A 16,625-nucleotide genomic window follows, 5' to 3' on the forward strand; every position below is an offset into this window, starting at 1 on the left:
GTATCCCTTCCTAAAGCCAGCCTGCTTCTTTGGTTGACTAAAGTTCAGTGTTGTTGCCCTTATTCTATTGGAGATTATTTTGGTAAATATTTTACATAATACTGGGAATAAGCTAATGGGCCTATAATTTTTCAATTCTTTAATGTCTCCCTTTTTGTGGATTAGTATAATGTTTGCATTCTTTCAGTTTTCTGGAACCTTTGCAGTCGATAGACACTGTATAAAGAGCCGCCAGTTTTTCAAGCATTATGTGTCCTCCATCTTTGATTAAATCGACTGTTATTCCATCTTCTCCTGTCACTTTTTCTTGTTTCATGTCTTGCAAGGCCCTTCTGACCTCATCGTGAGTTATAGGAGGAGCTTCTGTAACCTGTTCATTACTGTTTCTAACTGAGGTATCCTGACTCCTCTGGGTACTGTACAGGCCATTATAGAATTACTCCACAGCTTTTACTATATCTTCCAGATTGCTGATGATATTACCCTGCTTATCTTTTAGTGCATACATCCTGGCTTGTCCTATGCCAAGTTTCTTTCTCACTGATTTCAGGCTGCATCCATTTTTTACAGCTTCTTCAGTCTTTCTCACGTTATAGTTTCGAATATCACTTATTTTCGCCTTGCTGATCAGTTTTGACAGTTCTGTGAATTCTATCTTATCTCTTGAGTTGGACACTTTCATTTTTTGTCGTTTCTTTATTAGGTCCTTTGTTACTTGGGAGAGCTTGCCTACTGGTTGCCTTGGTGCCTTGCCTTCCACTTCAATTGCTGCCTCTGAAGCGAACCTATCTACAGTCTCATTCATTAGCTCTATGTCATCATCATCTCTCTTTTCTAAGGCTGCATATTTGTTTGCAAGTAGCAGCCTGTATTTGTGTGTTTTTACCCTTACTGTGTCTAGGTTGACCTGTTTCTTCTTGACCAATTTTGCTCTTTCTCTCTGCAAATTGAGGTGAATCCTAGCCCTCACTAACCTATCATCACTGCACTTTACCCTACCTATCACTTCTACATCCTGTACTATGCTGGTATCAGCAGAAAGTATGAAGTCAATTTCATTTCTAGTTTCACCATTAGGGCTTTTCCAGGTACACTTTCTGTTGCTACACTTGCTAAAAAGGTGTTCATTATCTGAAGCTTATTCCTTTCTGTGAATTCTACCAGCATCTCTCTCTCCTCTAGCATTTTTAGCATCGACGCCATAGTTGCCAATTGCTTGTTAACCAGCCTGCTTTTTCCTTACTTTTGCATTGAAGTCACCCATTACTACAGTATACTGAGTTTGCACTTTTCTCATTGCTAATTTAACATCTTCATAAAACTGGTCTACTTCCTCATCATCGTGAATGCATGTTGGAGCGTAGGCTTGTACTACATTTAATCTATACCTCTTATTAAGTTTGATTATGACTACAGCTACCCTCTCATTAATGTTGTAAAATTTGTCAATGTTGCCCGCTGTATCATTATGGATTAGGAATCCTACCCTGTATTACTTCTTATTTAGGAGACCTCTATAGCAGAGGACATGTCCGTTATTCAGCAATGTATAAGCCTCACCAGTTCTTCTAATCTCACTAAGGCCGATGATATCCCAAACATATCCCTGGGTGCACTAATGCACCCTAAAGCACACTGTACAGGAAACAGGGGGTTAAAGGTGACCCATAAATGCACAGTAGTAATTAAGCACACATCTAGGTCAAATACTCGTAACAAAGCCACTGCTGTGAATAAAATCTTCCAGGAGGCGTTTCATTCATTATATTAGCTGTAATATTTTGGTCACTTTGTTTACATTGTGCTTTTCCCTATTTGTCTCAATGACCTCATACATTGACCATTACAGTGCGGCTTTCGGAAATTATGAAATTCACAGAGTTTGTACAAGATCCATTCCTGCTTAACTGCTTGCCTTCAATGCAGTAAATGTACTATAAGTGCACTTATTTGAGCCACACATACACACCTGCAGACACCAACTATGTTTGATAAGGCTGTTGAGAAAATGAAAGCATCAATAATAACAAGTCCAAAACTGCTTCCAAAAGTGGCTACCTGATCGAGTCTGGACATTGGGAGGTGGGCTGGCCACCTTGAGTGCCAGACCAAAGGCACCAGGGAAGGAGTTGCTGTCCCGCACAATGAATGTGCCTGGTGGCTTCGTCTTCAACACGTGGATGGCTGCAGGAAAACATTTGGTTATTTGCAGTTGGCATTTTTCCCCACAATTAATATGTATCAAGCCCAAGATGATTTATCCGAACCTCGCAAATCCTTAACCCTTTCAGTGTCGGGTTTTTTTGGAGGTGATGCACCCCTAGCATGAGGTTTGTTTCTCAGATATAATAAAATGAACACAACAGTTTATTTTTGCTTGTGAAGAAATTTTTTTTTAATGACACGTCTCAATGCCAATGCTCTCTTGGGGTGCTCCTTAAAATGCTGTTTGACAAAAAGAATGTCGAAAAGAACATGGCAGGATAGAAACACGGAAAAGTACTGGTATGTCAGCGATTCTGAAAGGGTTGAAGCACAGACTTGTTATTTATTTATTTATTTATCTATTCATTCCAAATACTACAAGCAATTGAATGGTTTGTCCCAAGCAGGAGGAGCTATGATGGCAAATGATAAGGCAAATGACAGAACTTACATAATGACTACAATTAAAATATGTACAATGCAATATTGATGATTTAAAAAATTCAAGCAACAAACATTTTTTAAAAGCAAGAGATGTATTGCTCAATTTCGGCAGCGAAATTACTCAACGCAACATCGGTGCACACACACACAGGGTGTCCCAGCTTACTTTAGCCAGCATTTAAAAATATGCAAATGCCACTTAGCTGGAGAGAACAAAGGTAATGTTGTTGCAGTCGCTTGGAGGTACTCAAACTATTTTTTCATTCTGCCTAATTATATAATTAGTCTGAACTAATTAATCAACTTCTCAAATACTATAATTAGACGAAAAGTGTCAATCGTTAAATTGTAGAGCAACACGAAAAACTCTGGATACAGCTTCCTGTTCCTCAATACATGCTACATAAAAGTCTTTTTCCGAGCGCAAAAGTAGTTTTTTAGAGGCTTGATGGCGCAACGTTTGGACGACACACACAGAAGAGAAGCACATCACCACAGAGCGCTACTTGCAACTATCGTTTTATTCCCTTGTCAATGGAATAAATACTGGAAGATACCCGGGGGCGAGGGGGGGGGGGCGAGGGTAACGACAAAAACAAAAAGATTTTAACAAACATGGCCATCTACCAATGCCGAGCCAGCTTTGTCATGTGATCATTTTTGACATCACAAAAAAGGAACCATGATACAACATTCCAGATTAGTATGTGAAGAAATCTATTTCCTTTACACTAAGGGAGACTGATGGCATGCTCACGCACATACTTCCCAAATGTGCAATCTCAGTGGCTTTGATTATTTCTAGCGCCATTTGACTGCCATCTTTGCTCACAATCTTGCATTTCTTAAAGAATGGCTGACGGAATTGATAGAAGTGTTAAAAATTCTACTGTGGCCTCAGCAGTTGAAAGCAATGTCCCAGAAACAGTGGGGTGTAAAGCAATGTTTCAAACACTCTATACCTTGTTGGGGTCATTTATAAACCACCTGCTAAGCACCTAAGTTTCTGGACGAATTAAATAGTTTTCTTTGTGGCCATGTGAATGGGAGCACCCGGCTTATACTGACCAGAGACTTTAACCTACCACATATTAATTGGGATGCTTTCTTGCCTGGTCACGTTGAAACTGACTGTGGTGAAAAGTGTTTGGAAGTGATGTTTGCTCAGAACCTAAAGCAAATAGTCAGTGAAGATACGAGAGTAACGCCTTCGTCTAGGTTGATATTGGATTTGGTGTTCCCATTAAATAAAACAGATCATTATGATATGCATGTTGATGATGGTGTTGTTGATCACAAAATGGTTTCTGTTACAATTCCATTAAGTGTGTTGCGAACTAGATCTTATAAGACTGTACAAGTGAAGTATTACTAGGCTAAGGTATTTATTTAGCCAATTTTACTATATATCTGAGCAGGAAACTGTAGAAGAATTATGGAAGCGCTTCAAAGGTATAATCAAACATTGCCTTCACGAATTTATTCCTAGCAGAGTGAAGAAAATAAAGAAGCACAATCCCTGGATAACGCAAGATAATGTTCATAAGAAGCAGAAATTAAATAGACTGTGTAAGAGAAAGTATCACTCCACGGAAATAGCACGTGCATGAAGGCAGCTGAAGGATGCACTGTTAGAATCTAAGTACTATTTTTTCAGTCGCAAGCTCAGTACTTTTGTTAAACATTCGCAGAGAAAGTTTTGGCTTTATATTGCTGATAGGCGGGACAAAGTTATGCAACTAAAATGTGGTGATGAAATTATGACCCAAAAGGCTGCCATTGTAGACAGCCTGAACTGTTCTTTCTTTTTAGTCAGTTTTCACGCGATGCAAAAGCGACCAGGGAGACATGGGTACGACGTGCTACTTATCTGAATCGATTGGAGATATTGTTATCAGCCAAGAAGGATTATTTTAACAACTTCTGTCTCTTGATTTAAAGAAAAGCGAGCGGGCCCGATGAAATAAGCACCCCTTTTTTGAAGCGTTATGCGGAGTGGTCGTCACACTAATTGAAAATTATTTTCCGAAAATACCTTTGTAATAACTCAGTACCATGTGACTGGAGCAAAGTTTTCATTATTCCTGTTTAAAAGTGGTCATTGATTCTCTGCAAACAATTACCAACCTGTTTAACTTCCATCCGTTTGCTGCAAAACATTAGAACACGTATAGCCAAGCACATTATCGCGTTTTTGGAAAGCAAAAATTATTTTTATTCTTATCAGCCTGCTTTCAGGAGTGGCGTTTCAACTTCAATGTAGCTTATTGAAATGATTCATGACTTTGCGAGTGTTTTGGACATGCAACGACAACTTGATGTCATATGTGTAGATTTTACTAAAGCTTTCGATAAGGTACCGCACAATAGATTGATGATTAAATTCTGTCTTGCCAGACGTAGTCAATCTGTACTGTGTTGGATCAAAGCTTACCTGAAAGATAAGAAGCAATACGTGAAAATAGAAGATATCGTGTCTGCTCCACTAGAAGTACTTTCAGGAGTCCCGCAGGGCTTAGTTCTCGGGCCATTATTACTTTCGATATATATTAATGATACTGCAGAGATAGCAAAGCTACCTGTAAAACTCAAACTGTTTCCAGACGATTGCTTAATTTCCACACAAGTAGCTAATGGGAATGATCAGCTAAAAATTAACGAGTGTTACAGGTGTTACACTTGTGGTGTCAAATTTGGAGAATGGAGATAAACAACTCAAAGTTAACAATGAGCCCCATTTCAAAAAAGAAAAAGATAATTCCATTTGAATATCACATCAGGAATCACACCTTGTTGACAGTGGATACTTTCGAGTACCTTTGTGTTGCAATTACGCATAACTTAAAGTGGCATACACATGCTGATAATAAAAGGAAAATAAGGCATCCACCCGTTCGTAGCAATTGCTACGAAGGAAACTCACACGGTTTCCTCGAAAGAAAAGCCTCGCAGGGTTTCCACAGAACTATTACGTCAAACTGTTGCCTTTGCTTCGAGTTGTTGACAAATTCGACTTCGCCCTGCCACCTGCTAGCCGCCTGGTCAGCTCAAATGGTAGAGCAGCTGCCCCGGAAAGGCGGTGGTCCCGGGTTCGAGTCCCGGACCAGGACGAATTTTTCTTCAACTGCGAGGCTTTTCTTTCGAGGAACCTGTATGGGTTGCCTTTCTAGCAATTGCTACAAACGGGTGGATGCCTGATTTTCCTTTATTAATTACTTCTCTCCACCTTGTGGATTTCCGCAGAACTATTACGTCAAACATATTGATAAGGTATGCTCCAAAGCATCACAGATGCTATACTTTCTAAGGAAGAAAACTGCCGGGCGCAAGTAGGCACATAAAACATATTTCTTTTACGATGTTTATACAACCAATACTTGAATATGCCAGTGTTGTCTGGAGTCTTCATCAGAAAATATTGAAATATAGGTTAGAATACAACATCTTGCAATCCGTTTTATACGTTCAAAGTACACAAAGGATGACTCAGTTACAGCGATGCTAAGATTGTGTGATTTAGAATCGCTAAATAAATGCAGGCTTAAAAGTCGGATTAAGTTTTTTTTTGAGTTGATGAAAGGCAATTTTACAATCAACAAAAACAATTACTTACTATTGCCTGGGAAACGAACTGAGAGTGCGAATCATAAGCGAGTGCTTCAGCCTTATTTCGCTCAAACGAATGTGTTTCGGTACTCTTTTTTTCCTGATGGAATTGAGGCATGGGAACAGGCTCCCGAAAGATGTCGTCAATAATACAAATGATGTTTCTGAATTCATGCGTTTACTTGATGTGCATTTATGTAATTAATTCTGATGATTAGCTTGAACCTCGTAAATGGTTACTGTTATGTGTCTTGTTGTTTGGTTATGTTACTTACTTTATACATATATGCATATAAGTGTGTGCGTATGTGTAAACTTCTGTATGCAGAATGTTCTCCATCCCTTAATGACCCTTAAGAAAAGATTAACAGCATTTCTAAAAAGCTAGAAGCTAAAATATATATATAATGCATTGTCAGATTCCATAACTTTGTACAAATGAAAACAGCAAGATATCTTGTGCAAATAATTTCGAGGGTTTCCGGAGCAGTTCAACTGCATAGAGAAAGGTAAATGAGCGTGCGCAGCACATTATGTGTGTGCATTAATTTATTTCTAAAGGCGTGTGTTTAGTTCACATGACCATAATGGCTAAAGTGATCGTAAAAAAAAATGCGTTGATGAGGCTGAACGAAAACAACGCTGAACTGATGCATTTACGGTCGTTAACCATGCTAAGAGTGAGCTAATGTGTCGAGGCCACTGCCTGACGCCGCCGACAACAGAAGTTGGTGAACGATTTAAAAGGAATGGTGAGCGAATGCTGCAGAAGCACAACAAAGTTGACAAGGCAACTTCTACTGAAGCATGCCATCGAATTTGTTGACCCTGGTCTAGTGTCTGCTGCTTTGTAACAGCAAAGTGGGAGAATTCAGTTTTGCATTGGCACAACCGAGATCGGGCTGTGCACCACGTAACTGGCATAGATTGAATGAGAGTTTGCACCTACAGCCAGCTAAGCGGAAGAAAATCGCAACAGAGCATCGCCAACATTGGCTGAGGCCACACTTTAGATATCCCGTTTACTAATGTGCAGGGAACCCCTAGAACATTCTTTTTAGATTCCATTTACCCCTTCCCTGCGCGAGCGCTTTGTAGTAAACAAAACCCCTTCGTGGTTAGCTATATGGGTTTGTTATGGGCTATATGGGCTTTCTGGTTCATCTCCTGGATTTTGTCCCTTTTACAAAGCTTTTTATGATGCTAGAGAGGCGCACAAGATGTGTCCAACTGCTTCAATCTTCTAGACAAACACATACCTTCTTCCCTGCTGATGTTGGGCTTGTACCAATACTTGGAGGTGTCCTTCACAAAAACAGGGTGGTGATGGATGACTTCAGGCGAGTCTGCAATTGGAAAGGGAAAAGGATTAGCACCCTTCCATTCTGTGAAGCACGATAACCAGCGAAGCTGTATTGGGATGACCATATTACAACTATATTGATTTATATGGTTATTGGCATAAAGACACACCCACGTAACTTCATGGTTTTTATCATCTTTATTTTGTCTCATTCACTGGCACAGTGACCATAGCTTTGTGGTCTCTGTGGTACACCGCAATCGTTCATACAGCTATGCTAGACATGTTGTTGTCAAAGGTTAAATCTATACACAACCGGTGACGCGTGGTCAGCACATTGACGTCCGTGTAGCACTCAATTCCACACCTTTCTGACAGAATCTGCTTGCCATCGGGGCGCAGCAGGTTGACGTTAAACTCGATTATTGGTGGGTACACTATTGCATTTTATTATGATTTATGTCCCTCCAATGGGAGTAAAGGCCAGGAAGTCTCTGTTTGGAAAGCCGCAGTATACTCGCCTGTCAATGAGAGCATGCTTGATCTTCTCGACTGGCCGAAATAGACGGTCGGAGAGCTTTGGCCATTGGGGCTTGTCGGAAGTCCCGAAGATTGCGGCAGGCTCTGCTGCAAGGCACTCACGGTGGCTGGCGAGGGGCTCCTCCGACTGAAAAGGAGGCAGCGATGAATGGACCAAGCAATTATGTAAAACGGGTGTCACATGGCGCACTTTTGATTGCGATCGAGCCCGATCGGGATCGAATTTCTTTGTTGTGATTGGCTCCTTAGCGCAAGAAGTGGGAGGGAGCGAATCGCGGTTGGAACTCCATAAAGGAAACGGCGGTTTGCGATTGGCGCATAACTCTCAGATTCTCCAAGTTAGTAAGATAAGGCAGTCAGCAGCAAATGACTAGCAGAAACAATTCGTCCAACGCAATGGGTCACAAAGAAGCCAGAAGATGAAAGAACAAGTATTGCTGCTTTGACTGCTTCCGTCCAGGCAGCTATCTGGCTTTAGAAGGTCAAACATGCAATTACACCACTACATCTTCGCAACCAAAGACAACATTATTTTTATAAATGGCAATATTTTTTTAGATTGTCGTCACAGGATTTTGCGATCCCGCTTAAATATATTTGACAACGTAACGGTTAAGATGGTGAATGTGACTGCGGTACGGCGTCCGTGCGGGACCAGCGACAATGGGCATGCACAAGATACTCCAATCCGAGTGAGCGCACTGGGGTCGTGCCCATATCGAAACCACAAATGTTTGCAAAAGCACTGCCACTCTGTTGGCCGCAGAGACCTTGATTCCTTGTATCAATAATTTTTTATGTCTATATACACTGCATGTATGTTTCAGATATTGATAATATACTGTAAGGCATCTTAACAACTTTTTCTAATGCAATTACTCTAGCACGTAGTTATGCAATGTGTATGATTTCCCTCCTTTTTGCTGTAACGCTGTGACTGTATTGTTATTTTGTAACAAGGAGTCTCGACACTTTGTCAGGCATTCATTTGCCTTTATGTTGCGACTGTTTCTTTATGCTGTCCAAGTAAACTTCAACTTCGGTCGACTATAAATTTTCGCTAGCGCAATAGCACAGAAAAGAAAAGAAAAGCCAAAAGAATTGGCCAATTAAGCTTGCATCATGGTGGTAAATACCTGCGCAAGAGGTGAGCGCTGGAGAAGCATCGCCGCCGCAGTGCTGGCCTCAAAGCAAAAAACTCTCCTCGAAAAGAGGCGCTGAAGTTACGCAGGCGACTATGCAATTCAGCCGGGCAAAAATAAAAGTGGAGCAGGGATTCCAGCAACATGCAAAAAGCCAGGAAAAAGGTGCATGCAAGAAAAGTTTTTCAGGTTTAGTGAAACAAAGAACACAGCGTACGCCATCAAGAACTCGATATTTTCGTTTGTAGTAAGTTATTAGTGCGATCGGTGCAGTCTAGATGATTTCGGGAAGCCAGTCCATTAATTCAAACCGAAGTACACCATAGCTGCCAATATGGCTAACAATATGAAGGCGCACAAGGTGGTAACATTACCAGGGAAGCCAGGCTTATATTCCTGCGCCGTTGAAAACACAGGCTTTTTTTGTTTGGCTGTAGGTATGAGTGGATCAACTTTTGTAGTCAATCAGCCTCAATTCATATTTACCTATCGGCATAAGAGTTTCTGACTGTATTGCCTAGAGGGAAACCTCTAGAGGGATACGCTGTGGTATACATGGGAATGAGGGTATACTGTGGCTTCGGATTGGCACCGTTCTCGGAAAGCCAGCACACCTTGAAGCCAAGCACCATTCCATCTGTCACAATGATTAATTTTCTACTAAAACAACATACAAAAAGCTGCTTTAGCTTTATTATTACACAAAAACAAGTTTTGTTTAATTATGAGTACTTGTTATTGCATGCACAATTAAATGAAACGTAAAAAGTCTCAGCCAGCCGCTAAAGTTGGACGACAGAAGACAAGATTCGCGCATCCTTTGGAACAGTTTGTTGCCTGTTCTAGCTTTTTTTCGCATGGTTATGCATTGTAGGTGAATAAACATAATTGGAAGACGTATTAGGAGTACATAAAAACCTTTTATGAAGATTTCACTTTATGAACGCATTATTTCTGCAGCCATATCCACGTTTTAGACGAAGCCTCATACAACACCAGCCTACACAAGCCTCGCAGACACATTTACCGTCATTCCCACGACAGCACAGCGCCCCTTAGGAAACTCCCATAGACGGTGGCACCAGGTTTCCCTCTAGGTGTTGAAGTGAGAAACTATGCCCATAGGTATATACGCGGTAAAAAAGAAAGTTTACCCCCTTTGGGGAGTATCTCGTCCCCAAGCAGTAACTGATCTGTCTTGCTCGCATTTCTTTGAAATTCTGGGCTTGCTACTTTCCTGTCAAGAATGCTGTCACGCATAATAGCATGCGTGCCATTCGTCGTCTGTAAGTAACGCGCGCGCAGCGTTGAAGAAAGAAAAGACACGCGAGATGACGATTATCATTTGAGAACAAGGTAAGCTCCAAAAGGTGGAAACTTTTCTTAGAGTGATATAGTCATTCGGGTCCCCTATAACCAATTTGGTTCCTGTTTTTTAGAACAAATCGTACACGCACAACTCCTCAAGCGGTATTGCAATGAAATGCAATTATTATTATTATTATTATTATTATTAGTAGTAGTAGTAGTAGTAGTAGTAGTAGTAGTAGTAGTAGTAGTAGTAGTAGTAGTAGTAGTAGTAGTAAAAGTGAAAACCATCAAACATTTAGATCCAAAAAACGGCTCTGGGTATGGTTACACGCTGTTCGGAATGCTCAAACTAGAAGCATGAAGCCATTACGCACGTGAACCCACAAACAACGATAGCGCGTTCAGTCACGCATAAAATTTTGCGTACCAAGGAATCTGAGAAAAAGCTTAATATCTGAACAGCCTCACAACGGAGCCTGGTGTTTGCATTTCTAGCCGCTGCTAGCATATGTGAGCAACATAGTCATGTCCGGTTTTACTGGCTGCTTTTACAGGCTGCTCGGAAATTCAACGTTTTACAAAATCCCGTGGCCCGTAAACTTTTGTGGTTGACTGTACGATGGCAGGAAATTGTAGAAAACAATTCAAGTTAGTCAAGTTCGTGAGCCAGCTACCGATTGGTTATTTTCGCAAATTACATAATCCCCGATTGGCCTTCAACTATGTATGCCGTTTCAATCAGCCTCCTCGCCGCACCATAGACAAAGCACCACGAACTGCGACATCCGCAGATCGACCACGCCACGAGGGAGGCAAAGGTGGAGAAGAAATGTTGCGCAGTGTTCCGCGTCGATAGCGAGCGATAATTCACAATCCGAAAATACGAGCGACGTCGGCATGGGTGCATGCGCGGCGAGTTCAAAGTCAGCGCCGAGCATTGGTGGCAGATTTCCTGGGGTGCGTGTCGAAGAAAAGCCGCATTTTAGGCGCGGTACGGATCAGAAGGCCATCCTTGCTGGCGGCAAGGAGAAATCCGAGGGCTTTCTCGGAACTGAGCTGTTTTAAGACTCTTTCTTACTCGGGCCACAACATGCGTTGTGCGGCGGTCCGAGTGATAGCAAGCGCAACTCCACACCGCGCTTCGTGGACGAAACATCGGCGTTTCTGAAAGTCTAGTAAAGGAGATAGGGACTATTTTCTTGCTTCAATTTCAGAAAGTACTCGAGTTATATTGCGTATGCTACTGCATAACCTATGTAACCTGTATAACCTGCTGCATAACCGCAGTGCAGCTTAATGCCAACCGCCTATGCACATAAAACATGTGCGAGGTGCCAGCATATACACACGCACGGAGTGCTGACTTACCGCTGCCAATCTACGTACAAAGCCAGCGCGATATTAATTAGGCCGCGGTGTGTTTCAGGAATGAGCAATAGAAATCGCGGAAGTCGACAAAGTACACCAGAAGCGACAATTGATATGGAAAGCTATGCAGCACATCACACACGACCAGGCCACTGCGCCTCACTCACCGAGAGAGGGTTGGGCTTTTCGGCGGCAGTCCTCCCGACGAATCTGCGTGGAAGAAGAAGACGGCGGTTAGTCAAGGTCGTGTACGCTGACACGCGGTGAAGCGCTGCAAGATCAGAAACGGCAGTAGTAACCGCGTACACTGGGCGATTAGCGCCTCACCTTGGTTCATGTAGGGCGTCCTAGGAGGCACAGGGAACGCTGGCGTAGCCGGCCGGTCCGTCGCGCTGGAAGGACTGGCCGACGGACTGTCGTCCGTTCCCCTCGTGGGCCAAGGCGAGGAGCCTTCCAGGGAGCTGTCGTCCTGCGTGTACTACGCCAGAAGCATTCTATAAGTTCATTTGTCACCGATATATACAATAGCGAGAAAGTTGCAGCAGGCGGATTTATCGGGCCATTGCAAAAGCACGCCGGCCACTGTTCAGCCCAAACGCCGCCGCCCGTTTTAACGTTCCAGTACAGCCAAACGACAACGACACAAGCGTGACGAACTGGATGAAGGGGCACTGAACACCGCCACGAGGGAGGACATCTCGGCAAATTGCAGGAGTCAAAGCAGGGGATATGGCTGTCTGCGATTCCCTCGTGCAAGACCGTTCGAAGCTAACTCAACGTCCCATCTGTCTACCCGCCTGCCTGCAAGCGTGTCAAATAAGTTCTACGTTATTTCTATCCATAAGACTAAAAGAACAGGAAAAAGACAGGCGCGGCCGACATTCTTTCGAAATATACGTTATTTCGGTAGCTAACGCTAGTTTAACGTGACGACATGCACGCACACAACGTGTGTTAAGTGCTCATTTGCGTAATACGTGCACACTATAACCATTAGAAACTATTTAACACACGAAAGCAATTTTCGATCGCGCAGCCAGACTGAGAAAATGTCATTTATCAGCGGCCATGTTTCCAAAAATTTTGCGCTCAGATCTTTGTAGCCTGTTGATTGTCTTACCTTGTTTGGAGTTGACTGGGCTATTGGTGCCATCTCATGTAACTGTACCGGTTCTTCTACCTTGTATTGTGCTGCAAAACGGAAATGCAGTTGCAGATTATGATGCTTGGAACTTCTATGCAGCTCCGGGGCAAACTTAGTTGAAGGTGTCATGCAGTCAAGCAAATGTTGATAAATGTGTTAATGTATATCAGGTGAAGCATACATACACTGTAAATACTTTTTTTTCTTTGCTTGACGTATAATATTTACAGTGCTCACACAAAGGCATATCTTGTAGCAATACGCCCCACAATGCCAGGGAGACTAAAGCCGCGTGCAGTTAATGCGCCATATAAAACGAATTTCAAGAGCGACAAGTTGAGGCTTCGAAGCTTTAGTCACATAGTACTAGCTTCTTGGCAGTGCCAAAATATCCAACAGAATGTGACTGCGATTTAAAAAGCAAAAATACGTGTTGACAACCTTGAATTACTGTCACCAGTATACATAATTCTGCCCTCTTTTGACAAAGCCATCTGCACGGAAACCAAAATGCAAATATCGTCGAAACTGCTTGTAAGTGCCGCCGGTTAGCTGGTGAAGCGCAGTGGGTCATAGTTAGCTATTCCGCATTCGTGACCTCGATTAAGAAAAACAACTTTATGATAAGGATAAAAGAGCAAATGGAAATAAAAATGGAAGAAACCAGTTAGGTGCCTAAGTGCGACACGACCGATACGCTACAATCCGCACAGCCGATATGCCAACTCGCGCAATGGTTTTTTTCCCACGGCAACGTCAATCAGAAACGACATGGCTGTCTGGAGGTCAGTTATTGGGCGAATCAAGCAGGTGCAAGCAGCAGTCCGTTTCAAATGCAGTCGCTGCATTCATACGACACTGAGCGCCACGTGCTTGTCCATGTCGGTGCTTCACTTCATCATGCGCGCGATAAGCGGGGGAGGTCGACGAAAGGTGCTTTGATGCAAATTGCAATGCAGGTCCAGGACTCATTCGCACTCATGCTGCTTGATGGAAGGATGCAGAGAGAGCCGCCAAAGGAACTTTTTCTCGAAAGCTAGCATTTAAATTGACAGTGTAGCGAACCTGTCTGATGACGATCGTATAGTTACGCAACTGGCACGCGTATAAACTTTGCTTCGGCGCTTGCGTTATTGCAACGAATAAAAAGAGAGAAATAAGAAAATACACTTTAGAATAACTAAGCGTCGTGCTGTCATGGGCACGAGCTTTGAAGGTTGGTTCACTCAAAAGGACTACAAATGGGAAAAGAAAGCGAAGTCAGGACAATAAGCCACCAAGAATGTCATTCATTCAACCTCATCTGGAGTTAACAGCCGTTCTGATTTTACACTGTTCTGTCGTTTTGCTCGGGGTGAGTGATAAGGGAACCCGTCCTAATGCTACCATTTCATTGAGTTCTGCCGAACCATACAGTCTCTCTGCGATAAGAAGCCAACCGACTTCCTAGCGGCAGTGTTCACTGGGCGGCCCTCTCTCTCTAGCAAGGTCCACCGAGTTGGAAGGAGCTAACCTGTCTCGACAGGGGAGGACGCCTTCACCGCAGTTGAGAACGGCGGGTCGTTCAACATGGCCAGAATGTCGTCTCGCCTCGGCGGCGGAGCTGAAGTGGCAGAGTGCGGACTACCGGCCAACACGCCGGGTCTCCGCGCGGGGTCGCTAGGATCGCCGTACACGACCGACGATGAGATGAGCCGGAGCGGAGACGTACCTGCCGGGTCGCCGGCCGCCATTTGGTCGCGTGCCTGCTGATGTGACCGCTTGGCCTCCATGAACGGTCTCTCCCGGTCGAACGACGTGTCCGACTTCTGGCGCACGATGGGCTGCGCGACTGTCGGCAGCGGCTGCGGCTGCCACTGTGGATACCTGCAGGGCACCGTGAGTTTTGAATCTCATTTTCTTTTTTAACGGTAATAAGCGTTCGCGATGAAGACACGCGGCAAGAAATACCCAGTACAAGAAAGTTCGCTCTCCCGATGGCACCCAGATAAAGCCACAAATCATCCTGGCGACTTCGAGGCCGTTAGAGGCCGTTCCGTACTGGCTGGCGCCGTCTGGAGGCTGAGGAGACCCCTATTTCGTAACCCTCTCGGCGCAACCAACAAGCAAAGAGCTAATATATCGATCTAATATAGCTTATCTGATGATAAATGCGTGAGACAGCATACCATAATACGCGCGGCTACATATTTTCTCGCATGGGCTGTTACACAACATAATATGGGAATGAAATCATACAAAAGTATGAAGGCCCGTTTCATGTAGATATATACCGCAGGAGCGACTCATGAAATGCGCTGATTGTTAGCCGAGCGTGGTTAACCATTGATTGGCTATAATATGCGAGATCTAACCTCCGCTACAGAATGCGACAGATGGCATCTTTTGACCACTTTGGGTCTTAGAGCATGCATAGAAATTTGAACACATGGGCATTTTTGCGTTCCAACCGTATAGGAACGCGCGTCCACCGCAGCCGGAAAGCAAATTATTGACTTCGTTCTCAGTTGCAGGATGCCACAGCCACTGAGTCATTATGCGGACACTGTGTTGAACATGAACATCTAGTTGAACAAAGACCTACGCGATCTGCTGAACGTTCATGGTGGTGCGCCAGCGAAGGACAGACGAAGATGTATTGACCATTTTCGCAGAGCAGTTTGTTCTAGAGAAACAAGATGGCGCTTCCGGCGGCGCGCCGGACGTGGCCTCAGCGAGAGCGCACGAATATCAAACCATTACCGCTTTTACTTTGCTTCTGTGCAATCAGCTGTCGGAAAGACAACTGAGTTTTAACTAACGCACTGTGCTCCAATTGTGCTGCAAATTATGTAGCGGTGGAATGAAGATGTGTGCAGTAGTTGGCTGCGAAAACAGTGATTGGCATATTAAGGAATGGAATGAACCTGTCAGCAAGATCACGGACCGCTGCCACATAAGGACAGCCTGTGTTGCCGACTCTTGGCGATGCACGACTTTGCCCGAGAATAAAAGATTTCCCTCATCCGCTAGCGTTGTAGTGCCGCTTCGTGTCATAGTAAGTTTCGCCCACGTTATCTACACGCATCTAGTTCAACTGGCACGCAAACTTACGCCAACTCTATCGCCAACGTATCAAGAATGGGCGCACACTTGAATATACGCTCACTTTATACGCACAATAAATGACGGACTACACCGACAGCACACGAATGCTCGAAGCTGAATGTTTCGTGACGGTCCACAAGAGTAAGCCAGTTACTAGCGATAATACATCTTTACTACAAGGTATTACAATGCACGGAACAGCTACGTTTCAAGCCTTGTGCGCAGTAAGAACAAATCCATCGGAACTGAGCACACCCGAAAACGATTAGGCAGAAAATAATCATACTGACCGAACCGAGGGACGTTGTTGAGTCAGAAACGTGACAAGTCACTGCTTCAAAGTATTTGTCAAATAAAGAACGAAGATTAGAACACGCTGATCCTCATTAATTCATCAGCGGAAAGTTTGGGTAGCTTGGAACACATATTTAGCCCCGCATTTAGAACAAGCACCATATACGCTTCTCAGGCCGTT

At 43.5% G+C, this 16,625-nt stretch overlaps 1 protein-coding gene across 11 annotated transcripts in view; it reads right to left on the reverse strand.

The window, feature by feature from the left end:
- by (focal adhesion protein tensin) overlaps positions 1–16,625 on the reverse strand; it is a 392,943-nt gene that overhangs the window by 18,806 nt on the left and 357,512 nt on the right. For 10 of the 11 annotated variants that reach the window (XM_075679849.1, XM_075679856.1, XM_075679851.1 and 7 more), the window contains 7 exons: positions 14,577–14,929; positions 13,040–13,110; positions 12,247–12,397; positions 12,087–12,129; positions 8,080–8,225; positions 7,515–7,601; positions 2,059–2,184 (listed from right to left, as the gene is read on the reverse strand). In XM_075679849.1, the coding sequence (XP_075535964.1) occupies positions 2,059–2,184; positions 7,515–7,601; positions 8,080–8,225; positions 12,087–12,129; positions 12,247–12,397; positions 13,040–13,110; positions 14,577–14,929 (977 nt within the window). The remainder of the gene's footprint in view (positions 1–2,058; positions 2,185–7,514; positions 7,602–8,079; positions 8,226–12,086; positions 12,130–12,246; positions 12,398–13,039; positions 13,111–14,576; positions 14,930–16,625) is intronic. The other variant, XM_075679854.1, reaches the window with a different exon arrangement.

The sequence above is a fragment of the Dermacentor variabilis genome, chromosome 2 (assembly GCF_050947875.1).
Source record: "Dermacentor variabilis isolate Ectoservices chromosome 2, ASM5094787v1, whole genome shotgun sequence".
NCBI lineage: Eukaryota > Metazoa > Arthropoda > Arachnida > Ixodida > Ixodidae > Dermacentor > Dermacentor variabilis.